The 27,500-nt window shown below is 44.8% G+C and overlaps 2 protein-coding genes across 2 annotated transcripts in view; one reads left to right on the top strand and one right to left on the bottom strand.

Moving 5' to 3' along the window:
• POLR2B (RNA polymerase II subunit B) overlaps positions 1-20,368 on the top strand; it is a 94,894-nt gene extending 74,526 nt beyond the window's left edge. The window contains 7 exon segments of the mRNA XM_085894548.1: positions 3,219-3,475; positions 5,371-5,460; positions 11,431-11,538; positions 11,714-11,827; positions 13,348-13,508; positions 17,827-18,022; positions 19,757-20,368. Coding sequence (XP_085750674.1) covers positions 3,219-3,475; positions 5,371-5,460; positions 11,431-11,538; positions 11,714-11,827; positions 13,348-13,508; positions 17,827-18,022; positions 19,757-19,846 — 1,016 coding nt within the window. The 3' untranslated portion in view covers positions 19,847-20,368.
• Positions 19,859-27,500, bottom strand: part of STEEP1 (STING1 ER exit protein 1) — a 29,224-nt gene continuing 21,582 nt past the window's right edge. The window contains exon 7 of the mRNA XM_085894562.1: positions 19,859-20,747. Within this exon, the coding sequence (XP_085750688.1) occupies positions 20,685-20,747 (63 nt within the window). The 3' untranslated portion in view covers positions 19,859-20,684. The remainder of the gene's footprint in view (positions 20,748-27,500) is intronic.

Genomic DNA, 27,500 nt, shown 5'->3' with positions numbered 1-27,500 from the left:
AAGTCTACAATTTTGTCCCTGATGTCCTTAGACAGCTCTCTGGTCTTGCCCATTGTGGAGAGGTTGGAGTCTGATTGATTGAGTGTGGACAGCTGTCTTTTATGCAGATAACGAGTTCAAACAGGTGCAGTTAATACAGGTAATGAGTGAAGAATGGGAGGGCTTCTTCAAGACAAAACTAACAAATCTGTGAGAGCCGGAATTCTTACTGGTTGGTGGGTGATCAAATACTTATTTCATGCAATAAAATGCAAATTAATTATTTAAAAATCATACAATGTGATTTTTAGGATTTTTGTTTTAGATTCCGTCTTTCACAGTTGAAGTGTACCAATGATAAAAAAATTACAGACCTCTATGTGCTTTGTAAGTGGGAAAACCTGCAAAATCGGCAGTGTATCAAATACTTGTTCTCCCCACTGTATATATGTGTGTGTATATATATATATATATATATATATATATATATATATATATATATATATATATATATATATATATATATATATATATATATATATATATATATATATATATGTATATGTATATATATATATATATATATATATATATATATATATATATATATATATATATATTGTTGTGGTTACCAAATTCGCAAACCACCATTCAGGTCCCTTAGGTGAGGTATCTCGGTAAGTATATGTGTAGTTAGGCCCAAACCCGTTGTCTAGTGGGAATAAATGTTATTCATGCGTGCTGCGACTCTTCAGGATAGCCGTTTTTCTTTTACTATCTTTAATTTGGACCAACCGCCATTGTTACCACCACCAACCACCACATCAACCACCCACCGCGGCTCCGCTTCACGTCACACCTCGCAACCGTCGCATCGCCACCGTTCTTGCGCCGCTTGTGGGTACCGGTGTTGGACTCGTGCAGGGCGCGCGCCGAACAGCGTGTACAAAACCACGGATTTTCCACTTCAAAAACGGATCAAAAACGACACACGCCCACTTTTGTGCCGTCCAATCGGTGAGCGAGGGGCGATTTGGCCCCGCCCCCAGGGCGTTGGAGGGCGATCGATATATGCAAATTTATGGATCAAAAAGCATTCACGCCCACTTTTTCTCGGGCCAATGGGGAGCGAGGTGAAAGGTCGAAGGGAGGGGGTCAAAGATGAGAAGGCGAAGCCACGGGGCTTATATAAGCGACCGCGTTCGTCAGTCAAGTGAACAGAGAATTAAGACTTCGCGGGCGGTGGAGTTGGGAAGAAGGAGCAAAAAGGAGCTGGTCGCCGTTGTGTGCGTTGGAGTCGGAGCGGAGGGGACGGAGCTGTGGAGAGGCGGCGAGGGCAGACGAGGGGGTGCTCGCGTCGTGCAGGGAGCTGCACCCCAGGGAGGCCGACAGCGCGACCTGGCCGAGGTGGAGACGCTCGTCGCGGGACTCGAGGCAGAGTAGGAATCCTCTATACCCCGAGCATCAGCAACCCCCTCCTGTTTCCCCCCGCGCTGAGATAGTGCGACCAAGGGGGCCCCTTTCCCACCCCCTACCAGACACTGCCCGCGAGGCCCGCGGAGTTGAGGCACTATCGCCGCTCCGCGTCTCATCACCAGACGGGTAGGCCCGACCCGGTCTCGGCCTCAGGCCCGCCTCATCCTTGAGGGTATTCTTTTCCTTGGTTTTGGGTATGTGTTGTCGGCGCCGTCTGTGAAGTAAAATTGTATAAGTGTTGCCGTGTGCTCGCGTAATCGGTATTAGATCTGCATTGTCGCATTTGCTTTTTGTGTAAATTGCATTGTGTTTTTCTTTTCTATGTGCTTTTGGTGGAATTGAATATGTGTGCTTTCCGTTCAGCGCGAATAAATGTGCTTTGTGTTGAACTGTTTCCCGCTTCGCTTTGTCGTTTCTTTCATTGAATCCTCATCTTGCTTCACGTAAAGGGTTGGTAGTGGGCTGAATACGCCCGATAATTAATCGAACCGTCGAGGTCGACAAATAACACCGCTCGGTTATCCCGATAGTACGGAACGGGTCGCTTAAGTGGCCCATGTCCGAAGTCGACCTGCGGCGAGGTGCGATCGCCTGGTCTACCCTCCGCATGGGTACTTAGGTAGGTCGAATTTGGCGAGCAACCCTATCCCACGCGGGGGCTGATTGGCTCGATCGCGGTGAGACCGAAAGGTCCACCCGTGACTGGTTCCCGGCGTTAGTCCGAGAGGGTCACGACTGGATTGTGCGTCCGGTGGGCGACGTGCCGCGATTCGAGTTACGTGGCCGTCAGCACGCCGGCGGGCGCGAATACCGTAACAATATATATATATATATATATATATATATATATATATATATATATATATACACGTGTGTGTATACTGTACTTCTTTTTTTGTATACACGATCGAAGCTTGTGGAGGAGATGGAGCAGAATGGAAGAGACAAATGGAAAGCGGGAAACACTAACTGCAAAGTACAAGTGAGAGAGGTCAAGGGGAGGGAGAGAAGGATGTTTGGGGATGAACAAGATGAATGAAACAGCAGGAAGAGGAAGGTGAAGGCAGGGATGAAACAGAAAAGGAACAAACCAACTGACACCGAACAACCGAAAAGAGGGGACAGAAAAGGTGGAAAAGAAATTGCAACAAGAGCGAGAATTGCTTTGCCATACATGTTCCCTCCCGGTCTCCCCCCCCCCCCCCGAAGAAGAAGAAACCCTATACCTACCTTGTTTGGGTCTATGCAGCAAAATAAAAGGAAAAGCAATTTTCATTTTATGATATATTTTGTGGACTAGAAACCAATAAAGACAACTGAAATAACAATTGGTTTGCTTTAACGCACGCTTTACTATGGATGGGGGTGAAGCCCTGGAGGGAAGAATGGGACATAACAGACTAGGGAAGTCCGTTCCACAGGGGAGAGAAAAGAGGAACAAATTGGTGGAGGTGAGTCGTGAGCCTGGATTTTGGTGATTTTTTAACAAGAAGACTGTTACTGGCAGACCGTGTCGGCCTTGCAGAAACCTGGGATGGACAGACCTAAGAGAGGGCAGAGAGTACAAGACCAAACAGGAGGAGGTAGAATACAGAGAGGCCTCCAACTTGTCTGCAAGGCAAAAGTAACAGGCCTAGACATTCAGCGTCATCGCTGGAGATTCTGAAGTACTGCTTGAATGTTTCGACAATACATTATTGCTATTTCAAAATACCTCCACTCTTGTCAACCCTCTCATTGGTCTGGTTCCTCCTTTATTATAGGAATGCGACATGCAGTTTATGACAAGCTTGATGCAGATGGATTGGTTTCACCCGGTGTCCGTGTCTCTGGAGATGACGTTGTGGTCGGAAAGACAGTCACTCTACCAGATGATGACTGTGGCCCTTGCGGCCCAGGGATGACACAACGCTACAGCAAGCGTGATGCAAGCACGTTTCTACGGGCCAGTGAAACGGGAATTGTGGACCAAGTCATGGTCACGCTCAATCAAGATGGCTACAAGTTCTGTAAAATTCGGGTGAGTTTGTGACTGGTGGTATTGATGAATCCATTGCAACGAACGCAGATGATAATAGAGGGTTTACAGAACACAACACCCCACGCAGTTACTCTAATTTTAATTAAACAATGATTTTAATAATCGTTTTTTCAAATCTGAAACTTTGGTGCTGTTGAAGTAGTTCAGAAGCAGTCCTGAACGCTACCCTTAAACACCACTTCATTGAATCTTTATTTAAATTGAAGTATTGCCAAACTGGAAGTTTTTGGAAGTCTTATTTATGATGGACTATTTGTGTACTACAGTCTTCAAGTATATACTGTAATTCAATTTAAATGAAACAAAGATTGCAAAAGTCGTGTAAATAATTTTTTGCAAATTTTTTGACACAAACTTTAGCAAACCTTTTATTTAACTTTTGTTTTCCAAATATTTGTAGAAACAAATCTGCAATTTTGGACTTTGAATTTGAATGTGTAATTATGGAAACTTCGAACCTTTTTCCACATTTGCACCATGTCTAATGTACATCCATACAAACATATATACACATGTCAAAACTCTTGGAAGAGCTTCACAACAGTGGGTAAAAAGTCAATGCAGTGACTCGTGTAGTAGATAGTAGAAAAATCGTGCAAATTACGATACAAGCATCAAATTTGACATTTCTGTTCTGCTGGGCTTTCTGATCAAATCTGCCCGATTGGCCATTTGAAAATCCAAACTTTGAAAAATTTGAAAGAAAAAAAAAAAAATTCAAAAAAATTTGAAGTCACAGCTGGCTGAAATTCTTGAAGCGCAAGTGAACATCCCAGACAGAGAACCAAGGGGAGATGCAGTCATCATTGATGGCTCAGCACTTATCAATGCCCTACCTCCACACACTTCAAAGATATTTGATGACTATGCCAAAGAAGACATCATCCCAAAGGTGGAATCCTATGGTGCCAGGTACGAGAGGGTGGACGTAGTGTTTGATGTGTACAAGAAGTCAAGTCTGAAGTCCGAGGCAAGGTCGAAAAGGGGGCAAGGAATCAGAAGAAGAGTGATAGGAACCAGTAAGACCCCAAGTAACTGGAGAAGCTTTCTTCGAGATGACAGCAACAAGATTGAGCTGTTTCACTTCCTTGCGGAAAAGATGTGTGAAGCACAGACGACAAGCATAGTCATTGTCACAAAAGGAGAAGATGTCATTCGCAACACAAGGAAGTCACTGGATGCTGTGTCTCCATGTTGTCATGAAGAAGCTGACACTCGAATATTTGTACACGCCAGGGATGCAACGACGGATGGTAGCAAGACCATTATCATTAAGGCTAATGACACGGACGTACTAGTCATAGCAATATCTGTACTGCCATCCTTACAGGAACTAAGTCTTGAGAACATGTGGATTGCCTTTGGCCAAGGAGCCAAGGCACGATGGATTCCAGTCCATGAGGTAGTTTCTGCAATAGGGCCTGAGAAAGCTACAGGGATCCCATACTTCCATGCGTTCACTGGATGTGACGTTGTGTCTGCCTTCCGCGGTAATGGGAAGAAAACTGCATGGCAGACTTGGAACGTCTTTGATGATGTTTCTGAGACGTTCACCAATCTCAGTCAGCATTCAACATTGATTCGTGATCTTGACTTATTTGAAGTTTTTTTTTTTTTCAAATTTTTCAAATGGCCAATCAGGCAGATTTGATTAGAATCCCCCTGGAGAACAAATGTGCCAAATTTGATGCTTGGATCATCATTTGCACGATTCCTCTCAAAAATTGCTGTCATCTGCCCCACTAGACGAGGCATTGGTAAACAGGTGGACCTGGGGACACATCTTGAGAGTAGATCGAGTAGCTATGAAGAACAACATTAAGTGATGATGAATGGAAGGCCACTTTCTCAAGTTGTGTGTTATTCTTGTGCAGGTGCGTTCTGTGCGAATCCCTCAAATTGGAGACAAGTTTGCAAGCCGGCATGGCCAGAAGGGCACGTGTGGCATACAATATCGACAGGAAGTGAGTAAGAACACCAGAGTTTAAAAATAAACTTTTACAAGTTAATTGTCCTTGAAAAATGTTTTTACAACTTATCTTTTTACAAATCTTTTTTATTTTTCTAGAGTATCTGTAATCAGTTTACTTTTAAAACAGCTTCCCACCAAACTTATAGAATGGTAAAGTTTCCCAAACTTCTTGCACTTGAATCTCTTATTTGTTTGTCCTGTGTAATGAATCTTGAAAACATCTGTCGGCCTTTTCACGAGATTCTTCACAAAATTAAGGGTCATTGAAGGCCTATTTGTGTGATAAAGCAGAGCTCATTCAAGCAAATGAAGATGTGGACACCATATTTGTGAATATAGTTATACAGAAAGATGCTTTACTGTACCACTGACAATGGGGAAAAAGATTAACAGCACGATAAAGAGGCAAAAATCGTGGTCATCATTTCATATGCAGTCTATGGCTGCTGGCTGCATCATTTTTGGGAGCGTGGCTGTGCTGCTTACGCAGTGCCCCCGTTTCTGTGGTGTATTGGCCTGCGGGGGCAGGGCACAGTGCGGGGAGCATTGTGGAGGCGTGGAGGAGTGGTTTTGGAGGTCACGTGCCTGCAAGGGATAAAGGTGTTCGCGCCGCCTGAGGCATTGTGTAGTCTGTAGTAGTGTGCATCCGGACGGGCAATAAACAGTGTTCTACAATCCTCACGACTATCCGAGTCCCGCTGCCCTCCGGACATTACAGTGGCGACGAGGATGGGATTCGGGGCCAGGCGTCTCGCCGTCACAGGACGGCTCGAGGATGGTGGAAGGTCGGGGCACGGCGCACGGACGCTTGCCCGTCTTCGTCGGAGACGACTTCGAATTGTTTTCTGAACAATTGGGCTGCTATTCCACGCGAATGATGTAGACGATGAAAGCCAACGCAAATCAATCTTGCTCGCCTCGCTATCAACGGAACATTATCGGCTACTGAGTGATTTAGTAGCGCCGGATAAGCCCAGTGACGATGGGCTGTCATTTCAAGACGTGGTAGGAAAGATGAAAGCCCACATGGCGCTGGAGAAGTCGTTGCAGCTAGCTCGATACCAGTTCGATCACCTCGCGAAGGGTGAGGAGGAGCGCGTTGCAGATTTCGTGGCACGGGTGAAGCATTCGGCCGTGGCTTGCGAGTTTACGGCGGAGGAGCGTCCAGCTCGACTCAGAGATCGGCTCAGAGCCGGGGCTGGTTCGCTGTTCAGCGTTACCCCCACCCCCTGGTTTTGCCAAGGTCAGACGTGCCTGGCGCCCTGGGGCGCAACTCTCTGTTCTCGCCAAGGCCGTTCGGACGTGCGTTGAGATCTCGGCTGGTTGTGATGCGTGGGTTTGTTATGGGATTGATGGTGCACCCAGCCGACGGCGCTGTTCAGCGTCACCGCCCATCCCTGGGATGGCCAAGGTCAGACGGGCTTAGCTCCGTGCAGCACAAACCTCTGGTCCCGCCAAGGTCGGCCGGGCTGGCGCCACGGGTTTCCAGGCTCGGAGTATTTATCTGATTCGGTTCTGTCTGGGGGAGATGTGCCGCCTTGTCGACCGGGGGCATTTGATGGTGCCGGGGGAGGTTCGCTCGGGAGGTCATCGCAACCTCGCCGGAGGGCGTGTAAGCATGAGCCGCCTGGGGGCGCTTCTGCGCCTGGGGGCGCTGCTGTTGCGTGGTGATGCTGTGCTTCCCAGCTTGCTTCTTGCTATCTTTAGCGCGGTCAGGGTTTTGTGGGTTCGTCGTGCAACTCAGTTTCCGAGTACCTGTCCATTGCTTTGAAATTCAACTCGCTCACGTCAACACGTTATATGGTGTGATGGGGTAGAGGGCTGAGTTATGGGCCGGATGACACCAACGGCATTAGGGTTGCGGGTAGCAGATGAAGCACGGTTCCTTTTGTGCCGGCTCGTCTGGGTTTTGATGCACGGCCGCCTGATTAATGCCATTTTTGGCTCTGGTTGTTTTCTGTGTGGTGGTGCCTATGCTTTTTGATTATTATCGTTTTTGTACCTCTTTGCTTTTGTGTCATAGTATTCTGTGCCGAATATGCTTATTATTATGATGGTCATTTTATAATCATAGTTTTAGGTGGGAGGAGTGTGGTGTATTGGCCTGCGGGGGCAGGGCACAGTGCGGGGAGCGTTGGGGAGGCGTGGAGGAGTGGTTTTGGAGGTCACGTGCCTCCAAGGGATAAAGGTGTTCGCGCCGCCTGAGGCGTTGTGTAGTCTGTAGTAGTGTGCATCCGGACGGGCAATAACCAGTGTTCGACAATCCTCACGACTATCCGAGTCCCGCTGCCCACCGGACATTACAGTTTCCAGTAAGCTGGTACTCATTTTGCTGACCTCAGAAGGATGACAGGCTTAGTTAACCCACCTGGTGTTATCTAACGGCACGACAGGGGATCAAACTCAAGACCCTAAGCTCTTAAGCCGACCATCTTAACCGTTAAGCCAAACCCAGGCGTAGAGGCAAAAACGAAGCATCGACATGGGGTATAGAAACAAGAACACACAAGATAAGAAACAGGATGAGGGAAAGAAGATGAAGCATGAGTGGGATGGTTCAAAGGGCATGGAGGTTTATGATGTTTAGGGGGTTTGGATTCTTCCTTGAAGTTGTAAAATGCTCAAAAGAAAATTATGAAGTTGATCCCTAGAGGAACTGGTACTGTGGTCTGGTAGAAGACCAAACAGGGCTTTTAATAAATTTCCCACAAGTTAATTTCAACACTGGAAAAACTTTATCAAAGGCAGTTCACATAAGGGAAAATGGTTTCCATAGAGCGCAATCTGGACCACTTGCTTCAGCCAACTGTAGGATGAAGGTCTCCCTCGACATGGACCACTCCTTTCTATCCTCTGCAGTTCGAGACAATTGTACAACAGATAAAATTTTTCATTCTAATATCTCTATCTAATGTTTGGTTTTCCTCGGCTTCTTTCAGGTCCTTTAATTGGTTTGCCAGTTTGCAATGGTTGTCATCCATCAGTTGTGACTGCTGCTTGCGTACTTGTCCAGCCCACTTCCATTGCAGTTTTTTTTCACGAGTAAATGTAGTTGAATATAGTTTTCTGTCGCACCCATTGGCTTCTCTTCTTGTCTCTTATAAGTTACTCCAAGACAACACGTTTCCATGTTTGGAGGAAATGAACTCATTTTCCACTCAGGTTCAGCATATAAAGGAGAATGTTTAATATTATGTAGATGCGCACATACGGGAGAAAAAAAATCCATCAATGAAACTCTCCAAGAAAAAACCCAAACCCAAGTCTGATATATCAAGTGGGGGAAATTACAAGGAAATGTTGTGCAGGACGTGGCCATTCGGCCCATCATGCCTGCGCCACACCAACACCAGATTTTAAAATAAATCCATCAATATCCCTTCCCTTTGTGTGCAGCCTTTTGGCTGCTACACTGGTACTCATTACACCGACCTCAGAAGGATGACCGGCTGAGTCAACCCCCTGGTGTTAATTCAGCGGAAAGCGGGGCTTGAACTCAGGACTCTAGGATCCAAAGCTACCACGCTAACCGCTAAGCCAACACAACACCAAACGATTGACCAAGCAGGGTAAGTTTTTCATCTGTGAAAGAGTAATTATTCCCACAGTTAGAAATCAAAATAATTGCTTTCTGGGGCTGGAAAAGGAGTGAAACAGCCCAAACAATGTAGGCAAGGCCCAAGTACAGCCAATCAGAAAAGAGCACAACAGCCCTTTCAAGGTTCCCCAGGGTTTGGAGGTACAGACTGTTACACAGATCAAGGGAGTGAATCATACCTTCGACACGTTCTCAGCGTTGATAAAGAACATTACATTGACTAGCGCCGCTCACAGAACCTCGGCAACTCCCACAATGCGTCTACACAAAAATCCATGTATTATATTCATTACCTTTGTGAACTGAATAAGAAATATCTAAAGTTATGTTTGATCATGTTCTGATTAATATACTTAAGTCTTCCTGGAACGTACGCAACATTTCCAGGTCGTGACATTAGTTTTAATCAAAAATGACAAATCAATATCAACTGAAGGCAGATGTTTGTTTTACAGAAAGCAAATGTAACAGAGTACATGGATAATCATGTTTACAAGGGAATCCTCTCAAATGTAGCATTTTACCGAAGTTCAAATAATATTTTATGAGTGAGGAACAATGTCTTCGTTCATTCACACTTTGGGCTGGCAACACCAATTACAGATGCTCAAAGAGGAAATTTCTTCGACACATGGTGGCTGTTTGTGGTTGGTGATAAATGTTTGCTCCATCTTCCTTGTAAAAGAGCACGTTTCATGGCCACATCTCATTGTTGGCATCACGTTTGGATCATAAACTTTCTTTTTCAGAGAAAAGGCATTTCATGCTTTTGCTTTCCATGACGTTTCTCCAAATTCCCAAAATTTTGATTCCCAAATTATGTTTTTAGTGTCCGTTGTCCGGACGGACTTTAGTCCGGTGTGCTTATGCGCTCAAGCAGTGTCCGTCGGTAAGTCAGTCAGTCAGCGAGTCAGTAAACACTTCAGTCATTATCGCTTGAACCAAACACACGATTTTGATGAAACTTGGCCGCAAGCTTCATATCTGATGCCAAACGAAGGTTTATTGACCGCATCAAAATCTGGGTATATTATGGGGGTTATGGAAGGGGGGGGGTTCTGACCCCCCAAAATAGGTATTTACTCTTCTCCAAAACTACACACAATTTTGATGAAATTTGACCACAACATTTATCACTTGTGATGTACCAAAGTTTGTTCATGACATTAAAAAATAAACTAATCAGGGTCTGAAGGGGTCTGCGGGGAGTTTGAGTGACTGTTGCTCCTGATCCAGGTGAGCTTCAGAACTCATGGTCCTATTTTCCATTTATTAATTCTAGATAGAGACTTGACATCTTCAAGAGAGCAAAGTCCTTCCTTGGCATTTTTCATTTCCTCAAAGTATACTGATCCAGAATGCCGTGAAGAACAACTCTTCGTTGTGTACTTGTATGCCGGCATCTCATCTTGAAGTCTTAAAAAGTAATAGATAAATATGTGAGAATCATTGTTTATCTTACAGCAGGAGTCTGCAGCAGAGGTCAGACCTGCTGTTTTGAGTTAGGATGTGGCAGCTGGCAGTTGCCATTGTAAAGGAGGGGGTGGGAGGGGGGCAGAATTGGGGTCCATTGGGACAGATTAGCAGCTATTCTTGGCCAATGATATCAAGTGCCAACTCATCACTTAATGTATCATCGGCCAAGAATAGCCGAAGAGGTAATGCTCCCCCTATTAGGTGGATGCAAGTGTTCCAAGGCAACCTAGTTTCCCTCTACCATGCGGGATAGTCTGCAAAATGGGAGACCAAGAGGCCATTGACGTGTGCAAGGAACAAAACCGAGCCTCGAGTCTTCCATTTGCGGACTCGATGAAAGGATATTGTCAAGTTATGAAGGGATAAACATTCATTTATATCTGCCTGTCATTTGTGTTTTCATAGCCATGAGTGCCTTGACTCCTCTGTAATCGTATTTTTTAATTTATTTATATGCAGCCTGGGGCTGCTGGTTGCATAATTTTCTGGGGGCGCAGCTATGTCGCTGATGCAATGCCCCCGTTACCAGCTAACTGGTACTCATTTTGCTGACCTCGGAAGGATGACAGGCTGAGACAACCCACCTGGTGTTAATTAAATGGCGAGAAAGGGGCTTGAACTCGAAACCTTAAGATTTTAAGCCAGCCACCTTAACAGTTAAGCAAACACCTGGCCTTGTAATAGTATCATAAAAACTTGTGTTATGGGCAATAAGCTATCCTATTGTTTGGATGACAGCCAACCAATGTAAATGACCTACCCATGGCTGTATTATGATGACTGTGCATTTGAATACAATAGATTGGGGAGGTGGGGAGAATCTCGTAATATTGTCAATCTTTAACTTTGCATATTTTTAAAAAATGCTTACGTTCCATATCCTGGCAGGACATGCCATTCACCTGCGAAGGCCTTTCACCAGACATAATCATCAACCCACATGCTATCCCCTCACGCATGACAGTTGGGCATCTTATCGAGTGTCTGCAAGGCAAGGTGACAATTATAACCATTCAGTGCCAAGCAAGTATTCACTATCTCTGATGAAACCCAGCTTTTTAAACCAAAGAAGCAAACATTGTGAAGCAAGCTAAATTTTTACTAATCTGTGGGGGGGGTTTTTTTGGTACGGTGGAATTGTGAGTGTGTACGATTTATGATTGTTGTGCAGGTCTCAGCCAACAAGGGAGAGATTGGAGATGCAACGCCTTTTAATGACACGGTCAACGTGCAGAAAATTTCGAACCTGCTGCAAGAATATGGCTATCACCTCCGAGGAAATGAGGTGCAAGCACTCTGGCAGTAATAAATACCTCATCGCATCAAGGGTTACCCAAATTTGTGGGAAAATGCAGCAGCAATTCAAATATGCCAATTAACACATTCTCCAACTCAAATAATGCGACACTTGGCTTGAGAGGATTCAAAAAGTTATTTGTGCATATGGTATATGGGCCATAATAGCAGTGGACCATAGTGGTAGTGTGTTCAGTTAACGATGGTATTTTTGTTCAGAATGAATGCGCAAGGCGAGACTATGTACTTTACGAGTGCCATTCTAGTTTTAATTAAATGTTCCCAAAGGTAATCAATCATATATTTTGAGTTTCTCATTGATCGGTTTCAGAGAAGGTGAATTTCAAAGGCTTTCCTTTCCTTTGATCCACTTTGCCTGCCAGACCACTGACCAATAACATCAAAGTTATCAAATTATATTTCCTACGTGTAAACTTTCGCATTGTAAACTTTATTTAAGCGGTTTCAGAAAAGGTGATTTTAAAAAGTTTTTCTATAATCCAATATGGCAGCCAAACTACGTGACTGATGACACTATTGTTGCCAGACTATATTTCCCTTGGGTAGTTGATCACAAATTTAGTTTTGCATTGATCGGTTAAGTGGTTTGAGAGAACATTGTTAGGTTTACCTGTAATCCAAAACGGTGGCCAAACTCAATCGAAATTCAAGTACTTTTGGGATCTTTATATCTTGCGATGTCCTACTTGTAGATGGAGGGGGAGGATTCTATGAACAAACTTGAGTTCGACCACACCAAAGATCATTTTAGCCAAGTTTGGTCACAATCCCATTAGCAGTTTCAGAGAAGTTTTTAGGGATTGACAGACAGATGATGCGCCATCCCATAAGCTCACCTGAACTACGTTCCACATTTAACTGAACTGGTTGACGATGTTCCTTGTAAGGGAACTCGTATAGTTTAACCTCCATCCATGCAGGAGGAAGCCACGAGGCCCAAAGTCTGCACTATTATTACCAACCTATGGTTGTTTGTGCTCTATCCTTTTTATATGCTGAACCTCAAGCAAGGAAGCAGCACAAACCATTTTGCATCTTTGGTATGACAGGTGGGGTTTGAACCACCGACCTCCCAGACTCAGAGCGGACGCTCTAACCATTACATCACCGAGATGTTTGACATGATGTGGTATAATCTTGTGCTATAGAATAAGCTGTTAGTGCACTTGTAATAAAGCTGACGATACGTCCAACTGGAACATATGAACCCATGATACAAAATCCAGGATGAGAATAGGGTTCAGGTTAGAGTTAGCCCTTCCACGAACCCTCACGTCGTATACAAAAAAAGTTATTTTCTAATTTCATTTACCAACTGTCTTTAGTACTTTAAATCTCTTTAAAAAAAGACAACTGTAAATAATGTAATCTTTCTCCACATAAAATTTGAATTGCTCTGTGATGTTTTCATTTAAAAGTACGTTATAGATTATGTATTTTTGTTTTTAACCATTACTATCATGAACCCCCTGTACTTCTTATTCACAGGTTTTGTATAACGGCTTGACTGGGCGTAAAATAAACTCTCAGGTATTTATTGGTCCGACATACTACCAGCGGCTCAAGCACATGGTGGATGATAAGATCCACTCCCGTGCTCGCGGACCTGTGCAGATTCTTGTGCGGCAGCCGATGGAGGGTCGCTCCCGGTAAGTACGACCTTGGTGACAGATGTCATCTGGGGAAATCTCCCTCTTATTTGTATATGTGATTACGGTATTCAAATACGGCAGTACTTTAGTAGAATAACGAGATAAATTTTTAGTTTCCAATCACACCTATGTTAAAGTCAATATCAATCCAAATTTATGTGACTCTTGCTATTTTGACTTCAGCCACGAAAATATCTCATGCAAAATCACTCACAAGTTGTTGTCGTCGTTCTGCATAAGCTGCAGGAAATGTACCCATGATCGTTTTTGAATTTTGATTGTTGGACAAAATTTGATCCTTTATGATGACAACACCAACATGGAAATACAAGGAAATCGAACACAGGTGGAGGCCATTCAGCCCATCATGCTTGCACGAACACCATACTCATTTAGCTGCACAAGATCCAAAGAAGAAAATGCAGAAAAATGTTAATTAATGAAATGATTGTTTGTTTTTTTGTTGTTTGTTTATGTTTTTCTTAAAGTTTTTGTATTTTTTATTCTTCCCCTCAGGGGAGGGGTCATGGGCTTGGTTAAAAACACACATCAACCACACAACCCCCGCTTGACAAGACCCCCACCAACAGCACACCATTCACATGCACACAACCACCCATCAATGCTCAAACTACCTAAAAGTCTAATCAACATCCCCATACCCCTCTATCTCCATAACTTCCAGGTACCTATCGAATTCTAATTTAAACTTGTCTACTTTTTCTGCTGCCGCTACCTTTCCAGGGAGACCATTCCATGCATGAACTACTCTCTGAGTGAAAGTCCCCTCCCTTCCTGACTACCGTCTTAACTCTCCTCTTCTTTACTCTCAGGCTATGGTCCCTGGTCCTATCACTGTCTACTCTGTTGACTAATTCATCTGCACTTATTTTATGTATACCTTTCATTATCTTAAACATCTCTATCATATCTCCTCGTAACCGCCTCCTTTTGAGTGAATAAAGCCCCGTCTCCTTCAACCGTTCCTCACAGCTGAGTCTAACTCGGCCCGAAATCAATCAAGTAGCCCTGCGCTGAACCCTCTCTATGGCATATATGTCCTTCCGGAACTGTGGTGACCAGAACTGCACACAATATTCTAAATGGGACCATGTACATTGTACATTGTACCACCTGCCCCCATTGCACCGTCACCACCGCCTGCCCCCGTTGCACCGTCACCACCGCCTGCCCCCGTTGCACCGTCACCACCGCCTGCCCCCATTGCACCGTCACCACCGCCTGCCCCCGTTGCACCGTTACCACTTCCAATATCTTCAGCAACCTCACTCCACAACAGTAACCAACTATTATCTTCAAATTTCTCACATTCTGCTACTTGTTGCAAATCATCGATGCATTCCTTCAACCTAGTAATAACCATCTATCCTTTTTACATCAAGTGGACTATTTCCTCACACTTCCTGCAACACCATCCTCAAGTGGACCATTTCCTCACACTTCCTGAAACAATAACAATCCTCTGCTTTCCCCATTGTTGACGTCGCCCACATTGAGCAAGTATTACATTTTACGTACTCCTCTTCCTTTCTCCTTCGGTCTCTATTTATAACCTTTTTTATCCCCATACTCCCAAGGCCCCAACTGACTTAATGCTAAATTTATTACGAGGCCTCCCATTGCTTCTTTCAATGAATTAACTCAACTACCCGCTAAAACTGTAATGAACCATAAAAAAAATAAGTGCAGTTCCACAGCCCCTGACACAAATCTCAACAACAAAATACGGAGAATGCTTTGGAAGGACTGGAAACTTAGCTTTAGAAGGATTGGAAGGAGAGCTCGCCACCCAGCCGGCCACATGCGCCAAGCCCCGAACCGGAAATGGATGCTAAAAGTCCCGTTTAAGCTTGGCTCCAGAAGTGCTTGTGGCTATGGTTTTATCTAAGCATATATAACAGCTCATTGAAAAAGGCAACACCCTAAAACAACATGTGAGTTCAAGAAACCAAGACTTGCATGTTTAAAAATCATTATTTGAGGCTCAAAGTAATTGCTTCTGATCATCAATGTGAAATTGTTCTTCTTTAAAGTTATCAAACATGCAAGTTCAAGTTCTTCTTTAAAGTTCACGTGCAGGAATTATGTGCAAGCTCCTCTTAGTGGACATCAGTGTACTTTAACATGAAATACAAGGACAGTAATAGACAATGGACAAACAAATGGTAAATGGAATTGGAACTTAGACTCTCCACCTGAGCCAGGGTTTCAGATGGGAACACTTACTCGGCAAATCCAATTACTTTTATCACACTAAAATACGCAATTTAGTCTCTGTCTGTCTGACCACGATACATTTGGTTGTTACTTATCCAATCTCAACCAAACTTGACAGGAGGACTAAGGGTCACATATTGGAGGTTGTCATGACTTCATTTGCCTCCCTCCCCAAGGGGTTTTCCACCTTGGGTAAAATCCATGTGAAGGGGTGTATAGAGAGCTTATTGTGGCATTTTTTCAAGGCTGCTTCTCATAACAAAAGTAATAACAAGAAGAGCGAGAATTTATTTGCAATACATGTCCCGACCGATGTGATATTTTCTTAGTCTAAAAAGGGGATAGCTCTGAGAAATTTATGATACGCCCTGAAACTCAAACTAGTTGTGCAACGTGTCATAATAAAGCCATGGACCAAGTTTCAGTTGAATATGTTAAAGGGAATAGGAAAAAAGTCAAAAATAAAACCCCACAGGTGCTATGGATGGACAGACAGACAGAGAGAGAGAGAGAGCAAACCTATAGTCCCCTCCAGTGACAACAGCATAATAATGTTATTACAAAACAATATTAATACTAATAGTGGGGCAATATAGCTGAAAAATACACAATCGTGCATTTAGTGAAACAAGCATCAAATTTGTCAGAGATAGACCAATATATTGTGAACAGTGAGGCATCGTGGATTCGGCCCCTGACTGTCGTCACAGCCATTTTACAAAATGGCCGCAGGACGATAGAGTTATCAACTGCATCGCTTCACACATTCTTTCTTGCATTTGCAGGACACCAGCTCTTGGCAGCCTCGGGTAGTCGTCCAGTGTGGCTCATACAGGCAGTCATCAGTTTTGGTCCAGCCACAGCCGGTTGGTGAAGGAAGCTCTGGCCTTTGTAGCAGTGTCTGTCCCCACACATGACATCCTGACATCCCTGGTAGGTCACCCTTTTCACAGGCTGCTCTATAGCTGCCCTTGTTGGTGGAATCAACTACACGTTCTTCTTTGCAAACACTTTCTTCTGAGCTTTAGCTATGCCAGTGTTGGTGCTTATTCAGTCATACAAGAGGATGACAGACAGACCTTTCGATGCAGTGAAGGACGTCTTCTGGTATGGTGTTTAGTGCCAAGGACACCTTCAGTAGTGCATCTGTTAATTATGGGAGAACAACCCAGATGGCCCAGGCAGTTTTCTAACCATGGCCAGCAAAGCTGGACATGGTGTCACACCCTGTCAGAGTGTGAAACATCGGCAGTGCCCAAGCTTCCTCTGGTCCAAGCCCAGCTGCCATTTTGTGGGATGCCAATAATTGGAAGCGCTTTCCAGTTCCAAATTCCAGCCACAGTTAATCTCCTGGTAGCAGCCCCTGTGCCACAGACACGGCCAACACCATGACGTCTGTGTCAACTGTCTGGATCAGGATCTTGCGGTGGCCATGCTGTGCAGCATCTGAGGCATGAGGCAAAATACGACTGTCAGCTTCCTCATGGCTGCATGGAGTGAGTGATGCCAGATCCTCCAGTGGCGGCTTGCTGAGAACTCCCTCGTCATCAGTGATGACAAGCCGTTTGTACCTCAATATCCAGATCTGTTCACAATATATTGATCTATATCAGTGCCAAGTTTGATCCTTGCATCACAAAATGCACACTAGTTTGGATATGCCACCCCACTATAATATCTCCTCTCCCCAAGGGCTTTTTTTCCCTCCTTGGACAAATGGCATGTTCACATGTATAAATAGCTTATTGTGGCGTTTTGTGGGGCACCCCAACCAGAAGTAAAAAAAAAATAAAATAAAAATAAGAAGGTAAACTACAAACGTGTATGATTACCCTTTTAAACAGTCACAACTGCTGTTCAACACTAAACTTAAAGGGAGGAAACCCAACGTTCTTGAGGAATTATATGCTTATTGCGCTCCCCACAGAATATCGGACCCAAGCCTACATCCACTGCAATATGTGTACCCCAGGGAGGATAACAACACGACTTCCTGCTGCTTCCATAGGGAGCGGATGTACTAGTTCATTTAAAATAGCATCGGTGCTGAAGCCTGGGTTTCTGCTTCACACATTAGGGATGGTGGACTGCGCTTCGGCGAGATGGAGAGGGATTGCCAGATCGCGCATGGCGCAACACAGTTCCTGCTGGAGCGGCTTTTCGAAGTCTCAGACCCATACCAAGTGCACGTCTGCAATCGCTGTGGTCTGATAGCCGTGGCCAATATCCGGACGCATTTGTACAGCTGCCGGGGCTGCCACAACAACACACAGGCAAGTGATTGGGCACTCGCTATTAAGTGTGCGGTGTCAGACGAGTTATGCTGAAAGAAAAAAATGCATTATGGAATTTTGCATTTTTTGTACACTGTTATCAGATGCAATGTACTTTCTCTGCACCGACATGGAATGAAAATGTAACGTCAATATTGCAAACGAATAATAGGAAAAATGTGAGCAATTGCAACTCATTACACATGCTTCTTCCTCCCAACGTCTACTTTGCTAATAATTATACAGCAAAACTGAAAGGGCAATCAGTAGAGCACATACCTCCGCAATGCAATGCTTGATCCAGTAGAACATATCGGACCCATTAAATTTTTAAAACATCGTGCTGTGTAACGTTTTTGGCCTCATCTCTCAATGATGAAGAATCACTTTGAAAATTAAACGATTCTTGTATCCGGATCCAGATCTTCACCAAAATCGATTCACCAGATCTTCACCAGATCTTCACTAACAGCTTCACCAAAAATTTGTCCTCGTCACACACCCAATGTATCCACCAAGTTTTGGCGAATCCGTACACAACCTTTTGAGATATCATGCTATATATCGTTTTAGCACTATCTCTCAATGGTGATGAATCCCTTGAAATATTCCACTATTTGGATTCGGATTGGGATCTTCACCAAAAATCGAATCAATTTGTCCTTATCACACACCCAACGTGTTCACAAAGTTTCATCAAAATCCATCGACAACTTTTTGAGATATCATGCAGACAGACAGACAAACAAATAGACAAACAGACAGGGCTGAAAACATAACCTCCATCCACCTTCGGTGGTGGAGGTAATTAATTATTTATTTAAATAGTGATCTTGGGCTTGTGGAGGAGCTTGGACATAAACCACATGCAGGACACACTTGCTCTTCCATGAGCCGAAATGTCGTGTACTGTACTAAAAAGACATCAGTACACATCTGAATACCTTTATATGATTTGCAAGGACAGTAGTAGGCAATAGACAAACAAATGTGAATATGTGAAGCTTTTTTTCCCCTATACAAAAGAGGCTCATGGAAGAGTGTGGTGACGGACGCAACAAAACGGAAAACGGGGCAGCAATTGGACACAAGAAGGAAGAGAGAGAGACAGAGAGACAGAGAGACAGAGAGACAGAGAGACAGAGAGACAGAGAGACAGAGAGACAGAGAGACAGAGAGACAGAGAGACAGAGAGACAGAGAGACAGAGAGACAGAGAGAGAGAGAGAGAGATATTAAGAGGGTTAGGTAGGGTTAATCGGGGAAGAAAAGATTGACATGAGATGGTGGTGTACCGTTGCATGAAGGCCCAGAGCAAAGAGTAGAATAGCACAAGTTCAAGAAGGCGATTACACAAATGAAAGAAAAGGGAATGAAGGTGTGCATTATACCTAGATTTTTGAAGTTTAACCAGGAGGGGATTGCTGGAGGAATATGTACACCCTGGAGGAGCTGGGAAGGGTCAGAGGACTGAGAGAGTGGAGGTGGGATAAAACGGAAGCCACCGACCTGTCTGTGATGAGAATAACAGACCTTGTGCTTCGGCCACATTGAACCTCGGTTCCCTACAACACGAACTTGGGATTCAGATGGAAACACCTGCAGGCCAACCTTCTTCAATAAACTGTCTGCATTTTACAAAATCCCAATACAGAGATTTCATGCTAAAAATACTTTACTGGCTTGTTATTTTGAAAGTTTTCATATTTCCTGATCTAATTTCTATCTTTTGCAGATATCATTGGTCCGTATGCCATATGCCTGCAAACTTCTCTTCCAGGAACTCCTGTCCATGAGCATTGCCCCCCGCATGATGGTTTCATGAGCACTCAAACTGTACAGTTTATTATTTTATTTTATTTAAACAAAGAGTTTCCAGGCCATGTTCCAGCTCCAAGTTGACATGCAACCTCACATGTCCCTCGGCTTCTCACTCGACGTATATTTGAAGCAATGATGGACTGAAATGGTGTCCTTCATGAATCACCTTTGATACTGGAAACAAATTGTTAAATCGTAGAGAAAGTTCCATAACTGCCTGTCAAGATGAATGTGCTTAACAGCTTTCACTCATGAGTAGTTGAAGTGTTGACAGCTCAGGGATAACCCCCGAGCCAACAAACAATCTATAGCAGCTCGTTTGAACCCACAGAACAGCTCGTAAATCGAAGCCAAACATGCATCTGATGATGGTAAAGGAAATAGAGAATATGTTTTGAGTCAAGAAAATATTCCCCCGAAAATAAATGTATTCATACCTTGAAGATGACCGGTGTGAAAGTTGTCATTTAACTCGACAGCTTTCGAGCTGCATTTCAATAAACGAGTTTTGAAACAATATAAAAAACGATTGCATTGATTCTTGAGCGGTACGTTATCACGTTTCCCGGATAGACGTACAGCAACCACACGGATTAAAAAAAAAAACAATAAAACTACACAGACTTCAAGAAAAGTCAAAATAACCAACTGATAAGATTAGATTAATAATATTAATCCAATTGTGAGCATCACATCGAGTATGAAATGTTTTTTTTTCTGTATTTACAAGATTTACATATGCATTGGAGGAATGAAAATCAATTCCGTGTAATAATAATGATAATTGACCGGTGATAAGTTTTCTACGTTGGTTCAAAGTCAGATGAAAAACAAAAAACCCTCTACTTAAACTGGTTGTCAATAAGAGTTCCTTTCAGTTTGGCTTTCTTTGCTTCTTGTTCAGCCTGAAAAAGGGAAACAATGGGATTAAGCATAAGTGATGAACACACTTTATCATAAACAAACATCTCCACTGCAAATCACGGGGTTAATTTACAAGAAATTTACAAGGAAATTTTGCACAGGGAGAAGGCCATTCGACCCATCATGCCTGCACCACACAAACCAGATTTAATCAATCCGTCCATACCCTTCCCTTCGTGTGCAGCCTTTTGGCTGCTGCTCTGGTGCTCATTTCGCTGACCTCAGAAGGACGACAGGCTGAGTCAACCCCCTGGTGCTAATTCAGTGGCCAACGGGGCTTGAACTCAGGACCCTAGGATCCCAAGCCCCCACCCGAACCACTAAGCCAACACCAGGTTCTAAACACATTTGTTTAAATACAAGTAATTCAGGTTCTCCTTGTACAAGATTGCATAGATGGCACAGAGTAATTGGTGGGTACAGTTTGTGCAACAAACCAAAAAAGAGGTGTGTGTGTGTGTGTGTGTGTGTGTGTGTGTGTGTGTGTGTGTGTGTGTGTGTGTGTGTGTGTGTGTGTGTGTGTGTGTGTGTGTGTGTGTGTGTCCCCATTCGCAGGTTTAAGAAGGTAGAACGGAGTCCTCCCAGGACCTCTGCTTTGGTAAGGGATCACAGTTCATGGAGCAAGCTGTTCAATGTTGTTGTCACAGTTTTGTTCCGCGAGCTTTTTTCACAATCGTCACCGAACCCTCGATTGCCTCCAATTGTAGTTTGTTTGTGGTAATATTCCCGGAGATGGATTTTAAAATCTCAGCGGGGTTCTTTATTATTCCTGTTGCTCCAGTTATCACTGGTACAAGTTTGACACTCTTCATCTTCCAAGATCTCTTGATCTCATTTTTGAGGTATTTGGTCATTTTCTTGATTTCTGCATTATTTAAGCCAAAATCGCTGCGTACTGATTGTGGTGAATTGAGGTGAATTGAGGGACATGACGCGGGATCACATGTTGTGCGTCTCGCGTATAAGGGGAGGTCTCCGCGGTGCGGGGTGATTGTCCCCGGGGCATTGCCATTTACATCGGCTGTTCACTTGATGCTCGTTGACTGAAGGTGCTCATTGACTGGTGAGAATGGAGATTATATCGAACTCCGTGCTTACGCGGATTTAGTCTGCAATGATTAATCGCACATGTATACGTTACTGCTTATGTACTCCTAGCTGAACCTGTATTCCCCGGTGTGCCCACAGAAGCGGCTCCAATCAAATGGAATAAAGCCTAAACTCTGAAGGTTCTTCTCTCGCTCTCATTTCAATTTATTCCATTTAGTTTTCTCGGCTCTCTCAACCAACGATGGACAAGATCTACAAACCAGAGAGGTTCGACGCAGACCCAAACGCGACTGACGCAGAAATGAAATGGTCGCATTGGTTCTGTTCCTTCTCACACTATCTGACCATCATCGAAGAGGGAGCTGACAAATTTGCCGCTCTCGTGAATCATGTCTCGCCCAGCGTGTACAGGCTCTTCTCGGAGTGCGACACTTACGAAGCAGCGATCGAGGTGCTGCAAGCGCTCTACGTGAAGCCCAAGAACGAGGTATACATACGACATCTTCTCAACACACGCAAGCAAGCAGCCGGGGAGACAATCGATCAGTTCCTGCAAGCTCTGAATCAGCTGGGAAAAGACGGCAGCTTCCGGGCCGTAAGCGCCGAGGAACACCGAAAGGAAGCCACACGGGAGGCATTCATCCAAGGACTCAGATCAGCCCACATACGGCAACGCTTACTAGAGAAAGCGCAACCCACTCTTGACAAGGTAGTCGATCAGGCACGAGCGATGGATACGGCTCAGCAGCAATCTGAGTCATTTGGGACACCGATGCTGCTAATGAACGCTGCTACAATGGGAACTCAAGGAACCCCACTGGCACAGACACAGCCAGACATAGGGGATGGAGAAACACCCGAGGAGCCGGATACACAGGCCACGTCAAACTCCTCAGCAACTGCTCCGGCTGGTAAATGCTTCTTTTGTGGGTACAAAAGGCACCCTCGTCAAAAATGTCCCGCCAGAGATGCCACATGCATGAATTGCGACAAGAAAGGGCATTATGCCAGGGTATGTAAATCTACTCTAAGGAGAAATAAACCCACTTCTGCGGCTCTCTACTCGCAAAATAAATTAACTGCAGCCTCCCCGGGGAATCTATCCAAGGCTATCATCAACGTACGAATTAACGGGCATATGGCTGAGGCACTGATTGATACCGGTAGCTCTGAAAGTTTCGTCAACAGCTCGCTAGTGAAGGGCAGGAAATGGATAATCCACCCGACTGACAATACGGTATGCATGGCCGCCACCTCACTACAATCCCGCGTACGAGGGTACTGCAATGTTGAATTGGACGTAAAAGGGTACACGCATCGGGATGTAAGGGTACTGGTGCTTCGTGATTTGTGCGCAGACGTAATTCTGGGCCATAATGTCCTCAAGCAGCACACGAGCGTCGAAATACCCTTTGGAGGAAGCAAGCCTCGTCTAATTTTAAATGCGTTGACCACCGCGGAGGTGACGTCCCCCCAGCTGTTCGCTAACTTGTCGCCGGTCTGCAAACCGATAGCGATTAAATCGCGGCGATATACCACTGCTGATATGAATTTCATCACCTCAGAAACCAAGCGATTACTGGAAGAAGGAATTATAGAACCGAGCGATTCGCCATGGCGCGCACAGGTGTTAGTAACCAGCAGTCAGAACCATAAGAAACGAATGGTTGTCGATTATTCCCAAACGGTCAATCGCTTTACCCAACTCGATGCCTACCCCCTGCCGCGCATAGACGAGATGGTCGAACGCGTGGCCAATTATAAGGTATTCAGCACCATCGACTTGCGAAGCGCCTATCATCAAATTCCCATCCGAGAGGAAGACAAACCTTACACCGCATTCCAGGCAGGGAGGCACCTCTACCAATTCAGGAGAATACCTTTCGGTGTCACGAATGGGGTAGCTTGCTTCCAACGGGTTATGGACGACATCATCTCAGATGAAAACCTCAAAGACATTTTTGTTTACGTGGATAATGTCACAGTGTGCGGTAGGGATCAGGGGGAACATGATAGGAATCTGGACAGATTCTTGAGCATTGCTAGAAAATATAATCTGACTCTCAACTACGAGAAATGCGTATTCTCGGCAAGGTCAATTGACCTTCTCGGCTCGACGATAGCCGACGGCACAATTAAGCCTGATCCTGAACGATTGCGCCCGCTTCGTGAGCTACCCCCACCTCAGGACCTGCAGGCAATGCGCCGGGTGATCGGCATGTTCGCTTACTATGCAAGATGGATTTCGCAATACTCCGAGAAAATACATCCCCTAGTGCATTGCAAAAACTTTCCACCAGATGCCGCTGTTGTAAGAGCTTTCCACAACCTCAAGGATGATATCAGTAAGTCCGTGGTTTTATCGATCGACAGCTCGGTGCCCTTCGTGGTGGAAACCGACGCTTCAGATCACGCCATAGCTGCTACACTTAATCAGTCTGGGCGGCCGGTCGCGTTCTTCTCGAGAACTCTCTCTAGAAGCGAGCAGAGACACTCAGCGATAGAGAAGGAAGCGTACGCCATCGTCGAAGCGCTGCGGAAATGGAGACATTATTTACTGGGAAACCACTTCACGCTCGTTACGGACCAACGATCCGTGGCATTCATGTTTGATGGGAAAAATAACGGGAAAATTAAGAATGAAAAAATTATGAGATGGCGGATAGACCTAGCTTGCTACAGTTACGACATTGTTTACCGGCCCGGGAAGGAAAACCCTGCTGCAGATACCTTCTCTCGGGTCTACAGTTCGGCAACAATCAGTCAGGCTTTGCAAGACCTACACGTGTCTCTCTGCCACCCAGGGGTAACCAGAATGGCACATTTCGTGCGCAGACAAAACCTTCCCTATTCTGTTGAAGATATTAAACAAATGAATGCTTCATGCCCTGTTTGTGCTGAACTAAAACCCAGATTCTTTGGCGCGGCATCTGGCAGACTGATCAAGGCCACTTCCCCCTTCGAGAGACTAAACATCGACTTCAAAGGGCCCCTGCCGACCGAGACAGACAACAGATACATATTCACCGTTGTTGATGAATATTCAAGGCTCCCTTTCGCATTTCCGTGCTCGGATATGACCTCGGGCACTGTCGTGAGATGTCTCTCTGACCTCTTCGCTATGTTTGGGAAACCTTCGTACATACATTCAGACAAAGGGCCGTGTTTCATGTCGGCCGGGCTAAAACAATTCCTACTAGAGCTCGGCATAGCAACTAGTCGAACGATGGGTTACAACCCACAGGGAAACGGGCAGGTGGAAAGGTATAATGGAGTTATTTGGAAAGCCGTAACTCTGGCGCTGAAATCGAGAGGACTGGGCCCCGAGCGGTGGGAGGTTACTCTTCCCGACGCTCTGAATTCCATACGCTCTTTGCTCTGCACGTCCACCAATGCAACTCCTCACGAACGAATGTTTACTCACCAGCGACGTTATGTTGACGGTCAAACGGTGCCCAACTGGCTGACCCATCCCGGTACAGTGTTCATGAAACGCCCAGTCCGACAAAGCAAGTATGAACCCCTGGTGGAGGGGGTCGAACTCATTGACACTAATCCAGAGTATGCTCATGTCAGGCTCCCGGATGGCAGGGAGACCACTGTGTCGGTTCGCCATCTGGCTCCCTCAGGTACTCCTCCCGCAGGTACACCACCTTCTGGCACTCCTCCTTCTGACATTCCCCCCCCAGGAACTCCACCGGGCGACGGGGCTGCCGCGTTCCACCCGAGAGCGATCGAGGAGTCATCCCCGGCACAAGTCGAGGCTCACCAAGAGGATCGGGAGTCTCCCTCAAGTGAAACTGCCATTTACTCCCGGAGAGGTCGACGAATAAGGCCCCCTCGACGACTCAATCTGTAAAGGGGATTATCGGCATTCTCGCTGCTCATGCTCCTATATGCCCATTATATCATATATCGATGCTCATTTCCATGCTCCTACAACTCAAAATAATCACTGCTTGGCATGTATGCTTCTGTAGACCTATTAGTCCGCGTTGCTTGAAATGTATACTCCTATAGTGCGAAAGCAATCATGGTGTGTAAGATGGGCCCCTAGTTGCATTTTAAAGGTGGGGAGAATGTGGTGAATTGAGGTGAATTGAGGGACATGACGCGGGATCACATGTTGTGCGTCTCGCGTATAAGGGGAGGTCTCCGCGGTGCGGGGTGATTGTCCCCGGGGCATTGCCATTTACATCGGCTGTTCACTTGATGCTCGTTGACTGAAGGTGCTCATTGACTGGTGAGAATGGAGATTATATCGAACTCCGTGCTTACGCGGATTTAGTCTGCAATGATTAATCGCACATGTATACGTTACTGCTTATGTACTCCTAGCTGAACCTGTATTCCCCGGTGTGCCCACAGAAGCGGCTCCAATCAAATGGAATAAAGCCTAAACTCTGAAGGTTCTTCTCTCGCTCTCATTTCACTGATATCTCGATCAGCAATGCTGTCTTTCCCTTTTTGTTCCTGAGAACGATGTCCGGTCACAAGGCTTTGTTTTCTATTCAGCTTCCTGATGGGATCATCAGGACATACGTGAGCATGACATCCTCATTTTCGATAATTGCCCTTAGTTTGTGTTTCCATGAGTTTTCTGGAACTGGGATGTTGAAATTTTTGCAGATATGCCAATGAATCACTTTGCACACTTTGTTGTGCCGTTGTGTATAAAGTTGCTCTGATGATCGTTTTTTGCATCCTGAAAGTAGGTGACTCGTACTTTCTGTTTGTCCTGCAGAACCTACACTTGTCTGTCTGGCTCGATCCCGACATCTTTATTAATCCATTGGTGTCATGTCCTTGATCTTGGGCATTTATTATTATTTGTTCTCTGACCCAATTGAGCTGACCTCTTCTGAGCCATTCCAATGAGCTTTCTTTGTCCATCCCCATTCTGTCCAATTTTTTTTGTATCTTCCTGCTCTTTTGTCGTTTTCGCAGTTGTTGGTGTATATTTGTTTATATGTCTTTATTTTCTTTTTTTTTGCCTTTTTGACAATCGTTGGGGCTGTAGTTGCCGTTTCATTTTCCTGTGTGGCATCTTCCATTCACACCTGTTTTTGAAAAAAAATTTGCAAGGTGAGTTAAGGATACATTTTCAGCTTTGTTGTGTTCATGTTTGTTTACAAATTTAATCTGATAGTCTGTTGAGCATTTCACATATTTAGCTAGTCCTACACTCATCACTCTGTGCACCTGGTTGAGTTCCATCAGGCCACTCCCTAACTCTCGTCTCGGCAGGTACATTCTCGGAATGCACTGGTTTTTGTAGAACATTTTGTGGATGATGAGTTTTCATGTTTTGATGTCCAACATTGATTTCTGATTGGGACCAGTTTATTATTCTGCAGCTGTATTGGAACACTGGTAATGCGAGTTGGTTGATGGCTTTGGCTTTGATTTTCTTTCTTGGGGAGAGATACGTTTTCAGGATCTACTTCATTCCACATAGGTATTCTTTGGCGAATGTTTTGCACATTTGTTTGTGACATATTTGGTGGCCCTCTTCTACTCTGAGGTATTTGTGTGATGCTTCGTTTTCCAACTGCTGTATTGTTGTTTCAAGGTCAATTTTTATGTTTTCTGTCTTTGTTCGTTTATCTTGTAGAAATGTGCACTTGGCGCACGTATCTAGTCCAAATTCCATTTGAATGTCATCGGAGAACCGTTTTACTAGT

Source organism: Eptatretus burgeri, chromosome 9, assembly GCF_056783735.1.
Source record: "Eptatretus burgeri isolate ZD-2024b chromosome 9, Ebu_testis_v1, whole genome shotgun sequence".
In the NCBI taxonomy this organism is placed as follows: Eukaryota; Metazoa; Chordata; class Myxini; order Myxiniformes; family Myxinidae; genus Eptatretus; species Eptatretus burgeri.
This window is presented reverse-complemented; position numbering and strand designations above follow the sequence as displayed.